Below are 14,581 nucleotides of genomic sequence, written 5' to 3'. Positions count from 1 at the left end.
TGAGTAAAATCTCTCTCTCTCTCTCTCTCTCTCTCTCTCTCTCTCTCTCTCTCTCTCTCTCTCTCTCTCTCTCTCTCTCTCTCTCTCCAGTCTAATTACCAATTATATTTATTTATATATTAATAAGAGACAAAATTTTACAGCCCTAATAATTATGATGTCATCGTTTATTTGTTATATGATGTTATATGTTTTATATTATATATATATATATATATATATATATATATTTATTTATATATATATATATATATATATATATATATTTATTTATTTATATATTATATATATTATATATATTTGTTTTTAACAACTCAAAATCAGCCCCATGAAGCCTGTTTCAGTACCCACTGGGCTACACATATCTCTGATTGGGAATCATTGGATAAGATGGAGGATAATGCTTTGTAGAGCAGAAAACTTCAGTTTCTCACACAGTGCCATCACCTTTTGAAAATATTTTTGGGATACTGTCAGAAAATTGAGCTCCCTCTATAATGTTTCTTTTACCATTAAAATGTTTGTAGTTTGAGAGTCCAGCAGTTTGCTAAAAGCTTAATAATGGAGGTTATCTGTATGTAGTATTTAATGAGAATTGTAAGCATAACGGTAATATTTGTTGCGTTATCATAACCAATTACATTTAGACTGAACACTCATCAGTGGTCATGAGCCAGTGTTAGCACTTTAAACTTGTAGGCAAGGGTGTGATATTTATGCCCAAAAAAGCATATCTTCCACTAACCCTCTCATAGACTCATTAGCAGCTTTAAACTTTAGATTTGACACTGATAGGCTGAACGTTTTTGAACTGAAAATGCAACAGTGTGTTTAAGAAGGTCTAAATCTACTCTGTCTAGCTTTATAGTTCTAAGAGTTTTGTTTCTTACAGATCCATGTCTATATATCCCGCGCTTTGCACAAATGCTGGAATTCGGAGAGAAGAGTCATGAGGTTTCAATGACGGCACTGCGTCTCCTGCAGAGGATGAAGAGAGACTGGATGCACACGGGACGAAGACCTTCAGGCCTCTGCGGAGCAGGTAACCATGGCAACCCTCCCCTAACGGTGCAACCTCTTTAATAATGAGAGCTAGTGAAGGGTTGCTTTGTTAGATGCGCAAAAGCACATACACCATCGCTGAAACATCCACAGTTGGAATGCATGCTCCAGAAACCCCTTCCAGAATGTAAAGTTTTGTGCCTGCTGTAGGAAACATTTTAAGATGCAATATATCTGTCATAATATGTTATTAGATCAGCTCGTGCATTTGAAGCGGTTTGAGAATCATCAATCTTGATGAAAGAGAATGATTCCTGAAAGTGTTCGTTTTCTCGCACTCACTAAGGCCTTTCTTGGTACTGTGAATTACCTCAGAGATCCAGTGCAGCTAATTTCTAATGCATTTTAATCAATATCGGTTTTACTTTCTCTTACTTTCAGTCTTGTGTAAACTTGACAGTCTGTTAAGACTGAGTTCCAGTAATTAAGTTTTTAGAATAACTGACTCCTCCTGACTCTCAGCGTGAGTTTCTCTGCCCCCCCCCCCCCCCCAACACAACCACTGCATAACTTGAATAATTAATCTCCCATTAATCTTTTAGAAGAAGTGCTGAGAAAAGAGGAAGCATGAGCCTAAAGAGTTTGTTTAGCAGTGAGAGATCAGAGACTTGAGAAAGAAAGGCAGGCCAACAGAGAGAATGAAAGAATGTGATGCAGGGAGAGCTGCTGAGCTTGATGAAGGCCTCAAGCTTATTGAATAGTCCTCATGTAGTAGCTGGAACACAGATTGGGTTTGATATCCTGCAGAGTTAACAGCAGAGGAGGAAATGGCTGTTTCTTTATCACACCACATGAACTTGAGCACAGGATCGCACTGGGCTAGACGTAGCTGATAACCCTGAACATGTAGGGGAGAGCAGGGTAAAATGTGTCACCACATTAATCATATATATATATATATATATATATATACATATATACATATATACATACCTATATACATATATACATATATACATACCTATATACATATATACATACCTATATACATATATACATACATACACATATATATATATATATATATATATATATATATATATATATATATATATATATGATGTAAGGACTCTCATATAATGCTATCTATGATTGAGGGATGCATATGAGAAGTGATGTTTTTTTTCACTTTTATATAAGACAAAGGACTTCTATATAGATCGAAACATATTCACTTCATCTAGAAGTTTAGAGTCAGTAAGAAAAAAATTAAAATGAAAATATTGTGAAAAAAGTCTTCACCAAAGCTGCATTTATTTGATCCAAAATACAGTTAAAAGCGTAATATCCTGAAATATTGTTTCAATTTCAAATTTTGATTTTTTCTTGTGATGGAAAAGCTGGGTTTTCAGCAAGCCATTACTTCAGTATCACATAATACTGATGAATTTATGAATTATATATTTATTTTCTCATTTATGTCCATATTTGTATTTAACATTTAAATAGTGTTTTGCTTCTCCACTTTTTGTAGAGGTTAACCTTGTGTTATTGTTTTTAATCTCATCTCTCCTTGCAGGACAATCTAAATCAGAAGTTGCACACCTTACCCTTTTTTTCCATTAAAATGATGTGAGTTTAAGCTGTTGTTGGCAGTCAAATAAAAAACAAAAAGTCAACCTCAAAGACAACCTCAATGTCATATTTCTAATTAGTTAATCTTTGAGAAATCATTAAGCTCTAAAATTCTTCAGTATCTTTTACATGCTTGCATGCTTTGTGGTGTTGGACATTGTTCAGATTGTCAGGCAACTCAGAAGTGCATCTGGCTCTTCATGTTTCTTTAATGAATCGGAGTGAAATGGGCATCAGGGGTCCTGCGGTATTGCAGGTACATTTAATGTCTGTTTGTTCTGCCTGAGGTGAGTCTGTAGGGGGGCAGGTACAGCGAATGCACTTTTCTGAAGCCCTATCAATGTTTCATATTTGACTATGCGTCCGCTCCCCTTTCCTTCTCTCTCATCCTCTCTTTTTCTCTTACCACTGGCTGTATGTTGTCCTACAGTTGTGTATTTGTGTTCCCTGTAGCGCTCTTGGTTGCTGCCCGTATGCACGAGTTCCGTCGCACAACTAAGGAAGTGATCAGTGTGGTGAAAGTCTGTGAAGCCACACTTAGGAAAAGGTTTGTTTTGTCTTAAAATAATAATCGCAGTATGGCTACAATCTGTGCTCAGTTAATACTTTTATTGAAATCTGTAGCAATATCATTGATATAATTGTATATTATTGGTGCCATTTCTGTATTTTGGTGTTGCACTCTGTTTGAATTTAGGGTGCATTTTGCTGTTCAATTGTATGTCTTGACCCCCAGTGTGTTTAATTGACAGGCTGAATGAATTTGAGGAGACCCCAACCAGTGAGCTGACAATTGAAGAGTTCATGCGGGTGGATCTGGAGCAGGAGTGCGACCCGCCCTCTTACACAGCTGGACTCAAGAAGCAAAAGCTAAAACAGGTTATACGTCACATGGCACTTAAAGTTAGAGATTTTAACATTTAGAGCAGCCATTCTTGCAAGATGTGCGATATTGTATCTGTTAAATGTATCCATCTATTTTTTCTTCTCCTCCCGAATCCTTCCACAGATTGAGCAAGAGCTTGCAAAGAAAGTTGATGATATTGAAGGTACTTAGAAACATTTCGACATGAGTTTATGCTTTAACTAAAATCATGGGTGTTTGAACAAACCTAATACGTTGTGTTGTTGATGTGTTGTTCTGTGTGTACATGTGTGTATGTGCTCTGCAGGTGAAATTTGTGGATATCAGGATGAGATTGAAGTTGAGCTGGAGAGCTGTAGGCCCAAAGCCAGGGGGATTTATGCATCCCGTTCCAAAGATGGTACAGTGTACACACACAATCCCACAGAAAAATACACTAATATTCCAAAGTTTGTGCTTTATTAAGACTTTTTAATGTTTAAGTGTCTTTTGCTCACCAAAGCTACATTTATGTGATAAAAAATACAGTAAAAAGTTAAACAGTAAATATTATTAAAATTTAAAATAAAGCTAGAAAAAAATAAAGTAAAATTTTCAAGTTCTCAAATGGTTGCACATATTAAGAAAAAATAAAAGCGAAATAATTCCTTTGTAAAGAGTGTTTGAATGGCTGTTGTGTGGAGAGTTTTAAATCAAGATTGTTTGAGCATGTATTTTGCCAATTACTAACTGCAGGCACACAGTCCTTCTTTTAGGATATTCCAGATTTCTTATTAGAATATTGGTAAGAAATGGGTAATCAATTTACCGAAAAAGTGAGAACCAAATTTATTGGTGAATGAGCCCCCCAAAAAAAAAAAAAGAGATTATCTTGTTGTCAGAATTGTTTGGCGAGGACTGCTGTTTTCTTCAGGAAATGGTGTGTTACTTCCCTTGTGCAGAAATTCTGTTTATGTTTCTGTCCAATTAGCCTCCTTGTTCAGCAGATCAGAGATCCAATGCTTCCCCATGTGTGTTATCTTTCTCTCTTTAATGTAGTGATTACAGGAGGGAACTAATTAAGGCTGCGAGCGTGGGAGTGTTTGTATGCATGTTTGAGTGTCTCTGTTCATGCATGTGTGTTCACTTTATGGTAGTGTGTGTGCATGCATGTGTGTTACTGTGGTCAACTGTGTGTGTTTGTATAATTACTTTCACCCCTTCTTAGCTGAACCATAGTGAAGTTCAGTATCAAAGGGTGAATGCATCTAGCTTTGTTTTAATTAGCTAAATAATTTAATTACAAAAATAAATTCACTGTGTTTGCATTCATGTACATTTTTATTATACTCTTTTATTTTATGTTCCTGCAATGATTCATTTGTGATGTATGCATATTTTCTTTTCTTTTTTTTCCAGATGATGCGATTTCCTTGGCATCATCCAGCATCCTTGCTGGTGATGAGGAAGAAGAAGATGAAGAGCTGAGGGCAGCAGCATCTCACCTGTGCAGTACTATATGTGGAGAGGATGGAGATGGCAATAAGCAGGATGGAGATGGAGAGAAAGTTTCTCCAACTAAACGACCCTCTTTAGCATTACTGCTTGGATCGCTTCCCACTGCGGCCAGTTTGGGCCTGCCCGAGTCCATCACCAAAATGAGAGAGGAAAAGGAGAATGGTAGGAGTGTGCTTGTATTTTCAAACTGCATAAATGCTTAAACCACTTTAATTCCACTGTCCCTTTTTGTTATCACTATTTTTGCTATCAAAACAATGAAAAGGTACAAGCAGAGGAGAAGAAGTGGCACTGGAATGACACCTTAGTGAAACATTAACATTAATTAACTTTCATTTAATCCACTTTCTTTCCATATTCATTCCACATTTGCTCCTCATACATTTATACTTTTTTTTCTGTTTCGTAATGAGCAAAGGAATGGAACTTCTCTGACTCCTTTTCTAAACACTCACATGAATCCACTTTCATTTAATCCGCTTTCATTTCACATTCATAGTTCATAGAGTTTTTACAGCATGTAGAAGAAGAGTGTAAGTGAAGCGAATCCTTTTCTAAACTCACATTTATCCACTTTGATTCCAAATTCAACCTTCATTCCCACATTTGTGCTGTTATACCATAATAGATGATGTGGAGTGTAACTGGAGTAACTCATTTTCTAGATATTCTCATTAATCAGTTTTTAATTCACTTTCATTCTAGATTCACACTTCATTCACACATGTATAATGTTATGCCATAAATAGAGGAAGAGGAGTGGAACTGGAGTTACTTCTCTTAAGCATTCCCATTAATCAATTTTTTCTTCTAGATTCACCCGTCATTCACACAATTGTGCTGTTATGATGACAAATACAGTATATGACATGTGTAACTGGAGTGACTCCTTTTGTAGACGTTGACATTTAATCCATTTTTAGTTCACTTTCATTCTAGATTCACCCTTCATTCATACATTTGTGATATGCCATAAATAGAGGAAGAGGTGTGAAACTAGAGTGGCTAATTTTTCTAAACTTTTGATCTATACCACATCTACACAATACACATCTAGCAAGAGTTATCGAGCCTCTGCATAACAGAACTCAAGGGTGACTTATTTATCTGAAATGATTGCGTTATGTTTTGTGGTTGTTGCGTTTACACTATGTGAGAGCATTTGAGAGAGAGAATAAGACTTTGTTGATCACAAGCAGAGAAGCTGCAGCTGGTAAACTCCTGGGGATAGTGTGCTGGCAGGTTGTCAGATTGTGTGATTGGCTGTGCGAGCAGGTTGTCATGTTTTCGATTGGTTGTGGTGATTGTGGATGATTTGTATGGGGCGGAGGAAGGGAAAGCCCCCCTCCACTCTTTGAAGCACTAATTGAACACAGCACATTGTCATTAGCACACTGTCTTTCATCCACCCACTACGGGTGGCTGTGTGTGAGTTTGTTTGCCCGCGAGACCCGCTCGAACAGTGCGTGTGTATATTTTGGTTTGGTTTTTGAGTGGGGTTCAGGAAAAATCATGACTCAGAGAAGAGGTATTTTTAGTGCTTTTGTTTGCCCAGCTTCTATGTAAACTCCAGTGAATGCCTTGTAAATTGGCAGCAATATGTCATTTATTTCCCTCAATTTGCTTATTTCATCTATGTGATTTTATATGGGCACTGACAATATGGCTCTCTGTGTGTGTGCACTTCTGTCTTGGTTCTGTCTGCTTCAGTTTTTTCTGTCTATTCTCTCTGTTTATTTTTAGGTAGGCTCATTGTTCCATTCCAGACAATAAGAGGCTTGTTAGAGTGTTCTAGTTCTTTTGTGTGAGAATGAGAGTAAATAAGGATGTTCTTATTTAAAAATGCAAAGATGTTTGTGTGATGAGCCAGTATACAGTATGTTGCATCAGAGAGAGATAGAGAAGTTCATTATCACCATTATTGGCACCATTAGTCTTGTACTTCATAATATTCCTTAAAGGGATAGTTCACTCAAAATGAAAATTGTTGTCATTCACTAACTCTCATGTCATTCCGAACTTGTTTGATTTTCTTTCTTCTCCACAAGAAAACACAAAATATGGTATTTTTTGTGTTGATTACCAAAAACGTTTTGTGACCATTGATTTCCATTGTGTGGACAAAAAACACTGAGACATTTGTCAAGAGATTTTATTCACAAAAAAAAATTTATTCACCATTTTTGAGTGAACTATGTTTGTCAGTATAAACATACGGTTTTTGCCATGCCAATAAAGGATACTCAAGTGGTATACTGGCGTTTGAAAGTCTCCATCCTCTCCTCATCCTGTCTTTCTTTTTTTGTACCTATTCTTTTTGACTTTTCCTGTTTTCCTAAGGTCAGTTCTCTTCTGTGAGGATGTCAGAAGGGTTTCCCTTTGTGTGTGTGTGGAGAGAAAAATCCGGTGCTGCTGTGTAATGCAGTGTAATTCTCTGAGGGGGCGGAGGACCTGTGATCTTAACAATGCCGCAGTGATTGTTAGTCTCCAGATGGTCACTCACTGTCCTCTCCGGCCCCCTTGCTGACCACACAGTAGGAGATGCCAGAATATCCAGTTTTACTGTGCTTCTGTGCTTGTTTTTGCTTTCGTTAATTGACCAGTCAGTCCATTAAGTTTATTTTTGTCTAATTTCTAGTCCCTTTCCATAGTTTTACAGTTTGCCTGTAACATAAAAAAGTAGATAGATCCTGCCCTCCTCTTCCCATCTGTCAGAGTCTCCCTGGATCTTCAGAGTAGGAGGAGAGAAAAGACTTGTTCATTTACACTAGGAAAGAGGGATAAAGTGGGAGGGGAGGGAGAGGTGCCTTTCAAAGGAGAATGAAAGACAAAGTGTGTGAGTGACATTTATTCTTCTTGTTCACTTTGAACACAACCTCAGGACAGCTGTTAGGGGTTTGTAAAGAACAGATGGGCCAAAAGTGATGGTAATTTACATTCATAAGGCCTTTATAATGCACACAGATGTGCCTTTGTTAGTCTTTATACTGATGTCCATAAACAAAATGTTTAGAATAATGTCACAGATCACATGCTTTTGAGGTGCTGTGTCCAGTTGTAGGTCTTATGGTTAATACTAGGTCTTGGTGATATAGCTAAAAAAAAGGTCTTTTTCACCCTTTTGAAAATTTTTATATTTATGTAGTTAACATGTATCATTAAATTCATCTCCAAGCCATAGTCTCAACTATAAACTTTTAAAGCTTTTATGCTTTTAAAGCTGTGAAACCAGTGTCATAGCAACATTGTGCTAACTCAGAATGACATATATGATTTATAATGTTTACATTCCTTTATTTTTCCTGCCATTTGATTTATCTTTGTGTTAATTATTGTCATGTATTTCTTTGTTTTCTCCTAATTAAATGCACTGTGAAGCACTGACAGTGATCTGATGTCATCCGACAGGGACGCTGCTATCTGTGTGAAATATGACATCATAAACGTGTAACTGACTGACAGACGTGTGGAGAGGGAAAAAAACAAATGACTGTGGGAGGCCCGATCCAAGTGATAGACACGTTCACTGTTCCGTTAACATGCACTGACAGAAAAATCTGTGTGCAGACCCCCGTGAGGCTGTTTTCCTGTCTAGATTTAACACCTGAAGAGCAACCGAACATGTGGGAATGGGAAATCTCATGAATAAAGTCTGTTCAATTTTTTTTCTCTCTTCTCTCTGCTGTTAGATTTCCATTTTATTGTATAAAAATATGCCCAACCCTCCCCCTTTTTTGCACTGTGGATGTACAGTAGAGTGCATATATTTTCTCTTGACATTTTCTCTCTCATGTTCTCTCTTTCTAGCCTTTGGGCGATATAGACAGTTGTAGCAGGTGTGTGAGTGGGCGAGGGGTTTCCCTGGGGAAGTCACAGGGGTAAGAAGGGTCAGTTTTTAATGGGCCTGTCTGCCCTCTTCGCCTCCAGAAGAAACCCCCCTTCCTCTCTCATTCCATGTCTCTGCATCTCCATTGTGCGTCTTTTCCTTTACCTGGGCTTCAGCACTTGTTCTTCTGACCCAGCAGTCAGTTTGAGTGACGTTATCAGATGATTACGTCTGGTGAGCTTCTGCTTGTGCTGAAGAGAGTGAGAATTGTCCAGGGAGAGAAAGAAAGGAAGTGTCCGTCTAGTGATATCTAGAAATATCAGTACGTCTTTAGTCAGACACCGTGCTTGACGCTGAACAGGTGTTGGTGTCAGTGAAACCTCTGGAGATGAAGGGGGGCCTTTGAACTCTTTCTGAAGGCACGAGGAAACGCTAATGTCTAGGTGGATAACATCATTCAGAAATTTAGCCTCAGGATGGAGACGTTTTTAGATTTGAACAGGGGAATAGATGAAGAGGGAGAATGATTAGTGTTTGGTGGAGTCTGTCATTTGTTGTTTCTCTTCTCTGTAATTTTGTTGAATTTGGCTCCTTTTTTCTGCTTCTCATGTTTTTTTTTTATTGCCACTGTGATTTTCAGGTGAGGTTAAAGGGACAGTTCACTCAGAAATTAAAATTTTTATTGTTTACTTATCCAAGACTTTATTTCTTCTGTGCAACACAAAATTATTCATTTTGAAGATTATATTCAGACTTTGTTTTGAATGATTTCTGAAAAAAGCTTTAAAAAAAACTTGAAAAAGCTCCTTAAAAGCAACCAATGCAACGATTCATTCACAAATTGGACTGATCCAGTTGTTGAATTAATGCTGACTACTGTCATAATGAAATTGAAATGAACAATTTAGTTTTTGTTGAATTTTACAGTGTTTATTAAAATAAATAGAGTACATTATTTTTTATCTTTTATAAACTTCATGTGCTTTTAGCCCATGACCCGATCCATCAACCCAGTTACTTTCGACTGACAAAATCAAGCCTCACACTGCTTTTTTTTCTCTTTAGAGAAGCCATTTCACTCAGAAATGCATTACAATAATGTAATGCTGGCTTAAAATTCAGCATCATATTACTATTAATATCATTGTTACTTGAAGACTTGAAATATAGTGCACAAGTTATAAAGACTATATTTATGGTGCTTGTGCATCCTTTTTGAAGTTTGAATCCTTAAGTCTTCATTAATTGTTATTGCAAGCAAAAGACACTAAAGAAAACCAGTACTGTTTTTGGATTAACATGAAGGTGAGTAAATGAGGACAGAAGTTAAATTTTTGGGTGGACTATCTCTTTAAATGGCAGTATTCATTACCAAGTCGATATTGAACAAGAAGTAACACTACCAGTTTTCTACAGGTATATTATGCAGTGTAAGTTCCTGTCTGACTGACTGACAAGCAGCTGCTTTCCAACACTCATGCATATGCATATGTCTTCAGGTAGTGCGGCTGCGCATGTGGACACTTTAAATGCTATTTTTGGTCAGAATGCTTTTCCTGGCAAGCTACACACAGTTGGTTATGTCCTAAGTAAATGAAAACAGACGGGACAAAAAACAATGTTTGAACACAAAGTTAGGCCTGATGGGAGAGAGAGACTGCACTGCTGGTTTTATCACAGTTTGGCCCTCTTTATTAATCTTCTCTTTTCTTGAATCCAGCTGCACCTGGTAGTCTCTCTCTGGTGTGGTTTTATTTCGCCTGTTGTAACTAATCTCTGGTATTCACGCTCTCACCACATCACACACATGTGACTCATGGCACAGTGTGTTTTGATGTGCGGTATTGGAGGACTCTGTGTGTGTTGGTTTAAATGTGTTTTGTCTGTACTTGTTCAGATGTTAGCGGTAAGAGGAGGTCAGGTTTCTTGACTCACGGGATCTGCTGGCATTGAGGGCCCCCCGTTCAGAAGCGAGAAAACCAGAATATCCCTCTGTTTCTGTGCTTTTCCCCCTAACCCTTTCCCCAATACAACACATGAGAGCGAGAGAGAGCGAGAGAGAGAGGGATGCTCTATAAAGCAAACTTCTGAAGCGTTGCCAGCAATCTCAAGGCAGAAAGAAAAGAGTAAAGATGGGGGAAGGGAGGAACTGGACCTGGAAAAGAGAAAAAATACGGAAGGCAGAGGGAGAATAACCCTGGAAGTTGCTACTGTAGAGCCACTGTTATAATGATGCCAGCAGCCCAGTGGACTATCCAGTAAAAATTGCTACAGGGCAGAAACCACAGAAAAACACACATGTATTCAAGTTTATTTTTCCACGTGGTTTTGCTGAGGGACATTTTGTGTGAAGGTTTTAAGGTTGGACTGCAGTGGGATTTTCTGTATATATCCACTAACCTAATTGAACAACTGGCTCAGAGAACTGTTTTCTGAATGGCAGCAAAAAATATAAAAGCTATAATGCATAATCGGCATGCGTTTCTCCTTAGTAATGTGAAACATTGAATAAACTATTTATGTGGAGAAAACACAAGACAAGACTCTTTTTCTTTTTTTCTTTTGCCAAAGCAGTATTAATGTGATTCACAACACAAATATTTTATTTTTATTTATTTTATTTTATTATTTTGTATTTTTATTTTTTATTTTTTTTATTATGTCTGCAAATAAAATCTTAAATATTTAGGAACAGTCTTTGTTTTTCTCAATCAGATGTGGAGGCAGAAAATGGTGAGCTAGATCTGAGCGGTATCGACGAGGATGAGATCGATCGGGTGAGTTTTGACCTCACTATGGTAACGACATGGTAATTTGCTTTGAAAGCAAATACAGAGTTACATAAGCTCATGCTTGAAGTCTTGCCGTTGAGAAAATCAGCATCATTGTGGTGCTATAAAGCTGAAATATGAGATAGGTTTTCACATCCAAAACTGAATAATGGGATTGCATTAGAATAGAGTTAAATTGGATATGTTGTGATTTACTGTCTCTTTAGCTCATCCACCATGACGTAAAGGATTATATATTGTTTCTCTTTTTTGTCCTCTTAGTATATCCTAAATGAGAAGGAAGTTAAGGTGAAGACTGAACTGTGGATGCTCCAAAATGCAGACTACCTCAAAGAACAGAAAGGTGGAAGAGACTGAAATTTCCAATTTGTTAATTTTAACCTTGACAGATTCATTTAAATTTAGTTTGGAACACTTTTGTAAAAAAAAAAAAAAAAAACTTTTGTTTTTCTTCAGAAAAGGAGGAGAGAATAGCAAAGGAAAAGGAGGAGGGTACATATAAAGAGCGGAAGGTAAAAAGGCACTATATAAATGCAGGTGCAGTTTTCAGGGTCTCAAATGTTTGTGTTTATCTTCTTATTTTTATGTTGTCTCAAAGCCTAGAAAAAAGACACAGAGGCGTGAGCCCATAAGTGCCAGCACTGCAGACGAAGCCATTGAAAAGATGTTGGAGCAGAAACGCATCTCCACTAAAATAAACTACGATGTTCTGAAAGACTTAAACAAATCCAGCCCAAAAAGTCCCACTCGCCAGACTGATGAAGCTTCTGCTGAAGCCAAAAGAACCCCCACGGCACGCCAACGGAAACCCCAACTGACTTCACCCAATATTGGCAAAATGATCAGCAGCTTTGGCAAGAGGTATGGTATGGAACTGTAGGAGAACTGTTGTCTTGTCTCAGTTTATTTCTGTTTTTCTCTCACGCTCTGCTTTTTGGAATATTTTTATTTTTTTGCCCACACACCTTACACATTCTGTTTTAAAAAAGTCCTTTATACTACATAACTCGCCATCTGTCCTAGAAAATTCCCCCCATCATAGTCTATAACCCCACATCCCCACAAGAATGATGCAAAAAAATCTTTAATGTAAAAAGTTTTTATCCTAAGCAGCCACAACTGCAGTGAGTGACTAGACATTATTTTTGGTTTCGATTACTTTTTTGTGTCAACCTGGGCTGCCCCCACCCCCACAGATAAATCTTTATTTTGAAAACTTGGAATGGGAAGATTTTTTGTTCACAGAAAGTTCTCTCATCTACCAATCCTGTGTCTTTGAGTTTTGATGTGGACAGTCTAAAAACAGATCATCCCTATTGATACGACCTGCTTTTTTTAAGTTTGCCTATACCCCTTTTGTGGACTCTTTTCTATAACCAACTCGGCTCTTTTTCTTCTTTATGCTAAGTATAGTTCTATGCATACACAATAGCTGGGTACAATACTGTAAATGCACTTATATTTTTATATCATTTCAAATTAAAACATTTTGCTTTTTCACCATTTTGCAATGTTTGAACAATGTGCATCTGCTAGAGAGTCTGCATTTCATAAATCATTGAAATAGTTGGGTTAAAGAAAAAAGTAAGCTTTATTTCAGCTTCGTAACAGCAAGCAGTCTACTAAAATTAGCCTATTATGCTATAATGCTTTCTGCTTTGATGTTTTGCATGCTGCATTAGTCAAGCATGTCATGCAGATCACATGTTTTTGTGGTTATACTGGTGAATCTGTCCTGTTGATGCTGGTTTCCGTCACTAATATAGCAACTTATGACCACAAAACATATTATGGTATTACCATGGTTTTTGGTGCAAAAAAGATGCATTCATTATGTCGCTCTCTATTTTTTTTTAGACCTCTGCTGCTGTGATGGTAATACCGTGGTATTTTTGAAGTACCATGTAAAAACTGTGTATGAACAGTTGAATCTTTCAGGACCTCAGTACATATCTAAGTACTGTTGCATTGTCATCTGATAAAGCAAGACTTCTTGTAATAGTATAATCTGCTAGATAAGAGAAAAAATCTTCATCAAAACTGTAAATCCCCATATATGTGAATTTTTAATGCAGAGTTGTTAATCAGTTTTCTTGGGAAAGCTAACTAGGATCTAACTCATTGAAAATTGAAATATTGTAAATCCCTAGAGCTTTGTGGGTGAGGCTGCAAGAGTGAAAGGTTCTAATTGTTCGTTTCTCGCTTTTTTTTTTCTTTTTTAAACCTTTACCCTTTTGTGCCCTCGAGTACAGGGCAGGTCTGTTTAGAATAGCCCAGTCTGGGCTAAATTAACCGTGGGTGTGTGTGTGTGAGAGAGAAAGTCCCATGCATATGGTCAGTCAGAATAGCCCCGTTCTGCTCTATATTTAGTCTCTTAATGCTGGTATGGACCACATTAAAGTTTAGAGCACATATTTAAAGTGAGGCCCCACTGCGACCCACTCCCTGGTACCCTCCTTTTTGGAGAAAATGTGTGCGTTGTACTACTGTGTACTCCTTTCCATTCATGCTGTTAGTCTTTGGCTGAGTGCTCTTCTAGGTTGTCATTAGTCATGGATATATTCTCTCTTTAAGGAGAGGCTCTTGGTGGCCCTACAGAGAAAATGTGCTCCACCTTCAGTTTGTCTCTGACACAGTGAGGCCAATATCATGGAACAATGAGCAGCTCTCTCTTTTTACCTCTGTCTCTCTCTTTGAGTGGCCAGTTTTATCTGTGTAGTGTTTTTATCGTTGAATGAATTCTTGAAGTGAACAGGATAGATGTTGAATCATTCATTCTCAAAGTAGCTTTTATGTTTTTTTTTTCTGAATGGAAACGTGAGCAACCTGAACATCCTTTTAAAAGCCATTACACTGTTACCATGCCAGTCTCACGCTCTCTTTCTCAGTTTTTCTCACTCATAACAGCCTACAGTCTTTACTGAATGGAGTCTACCTAAACTTGAGTGTCTGTATTATTCATTG

General features: G+C 37.4%; 1 protein-coding gene across 1 annotated transcript in view; it reads left to right on the top strand.

The window, feature by feature from the left end:
- Positions 1–14,581, top strand: part of brf1a (BRF1 RNA polymerase III transcription initiation factor subunit a) — a 37,114-nt gene that overhangs the window by 14,676 nt on the left and 7,857 nt on the right. Inside the window, exons 7-16 of the mRNA XM_059565980.1 lie at positions 893–1,042; positions 3,091–3,184; positions 3,390–3,516; positions 3,647–3,686; positions 3,810–3,902; positions 4,901–5,161; positions 11,541–11,602; positions 11,879–11,960; positions 12,074–12,129; positions 12,216–12,478. Of these exons, the coding sequence (XP_059421963.1) occupies positions 893–1,042; positions 3,091–3,184; positions 3,390–3,516; positions 3,647–3,686; positions 3,810–3,902; positions 4,901–5,161; positions 11,541–11,602; positions 11,879–11,960; positions 12,074–12,129; positions 12,216–12,478 (1,228 nt within the window). The remainder of the gene's footprint in view (positions 1–892; positions 1,043–3,090; positions 3,185–3,389; positions 3,517–3,646; positions 3,687–3,809; positions 3,903–4,900; positions 5,162–11,540; positions 11,603–11,878; positions 11,961–12,073; positions 12,130–12,215; positions 12,479–14,581) is intronic.

The sequence above is a fragment of the Carassius carassius genome, chromosome 14, assembly GCF_963082965.1.
Source record: "Carassius carassius chromosome 14, fCarCar2.1, whole genome shotgun sequence".
Taxonomy (NCBI): domain Eukaryota; kingdom Metazoa; phylum Chordata; class Actinopteri; order Cypriniformes; family Cyprinidae; genus Carassius; species Carassius carassius.
Note: the sequence above shows the minus strand (reverse complement) of the source record. Positions and strands in the feature narration are given on the sequence as shown.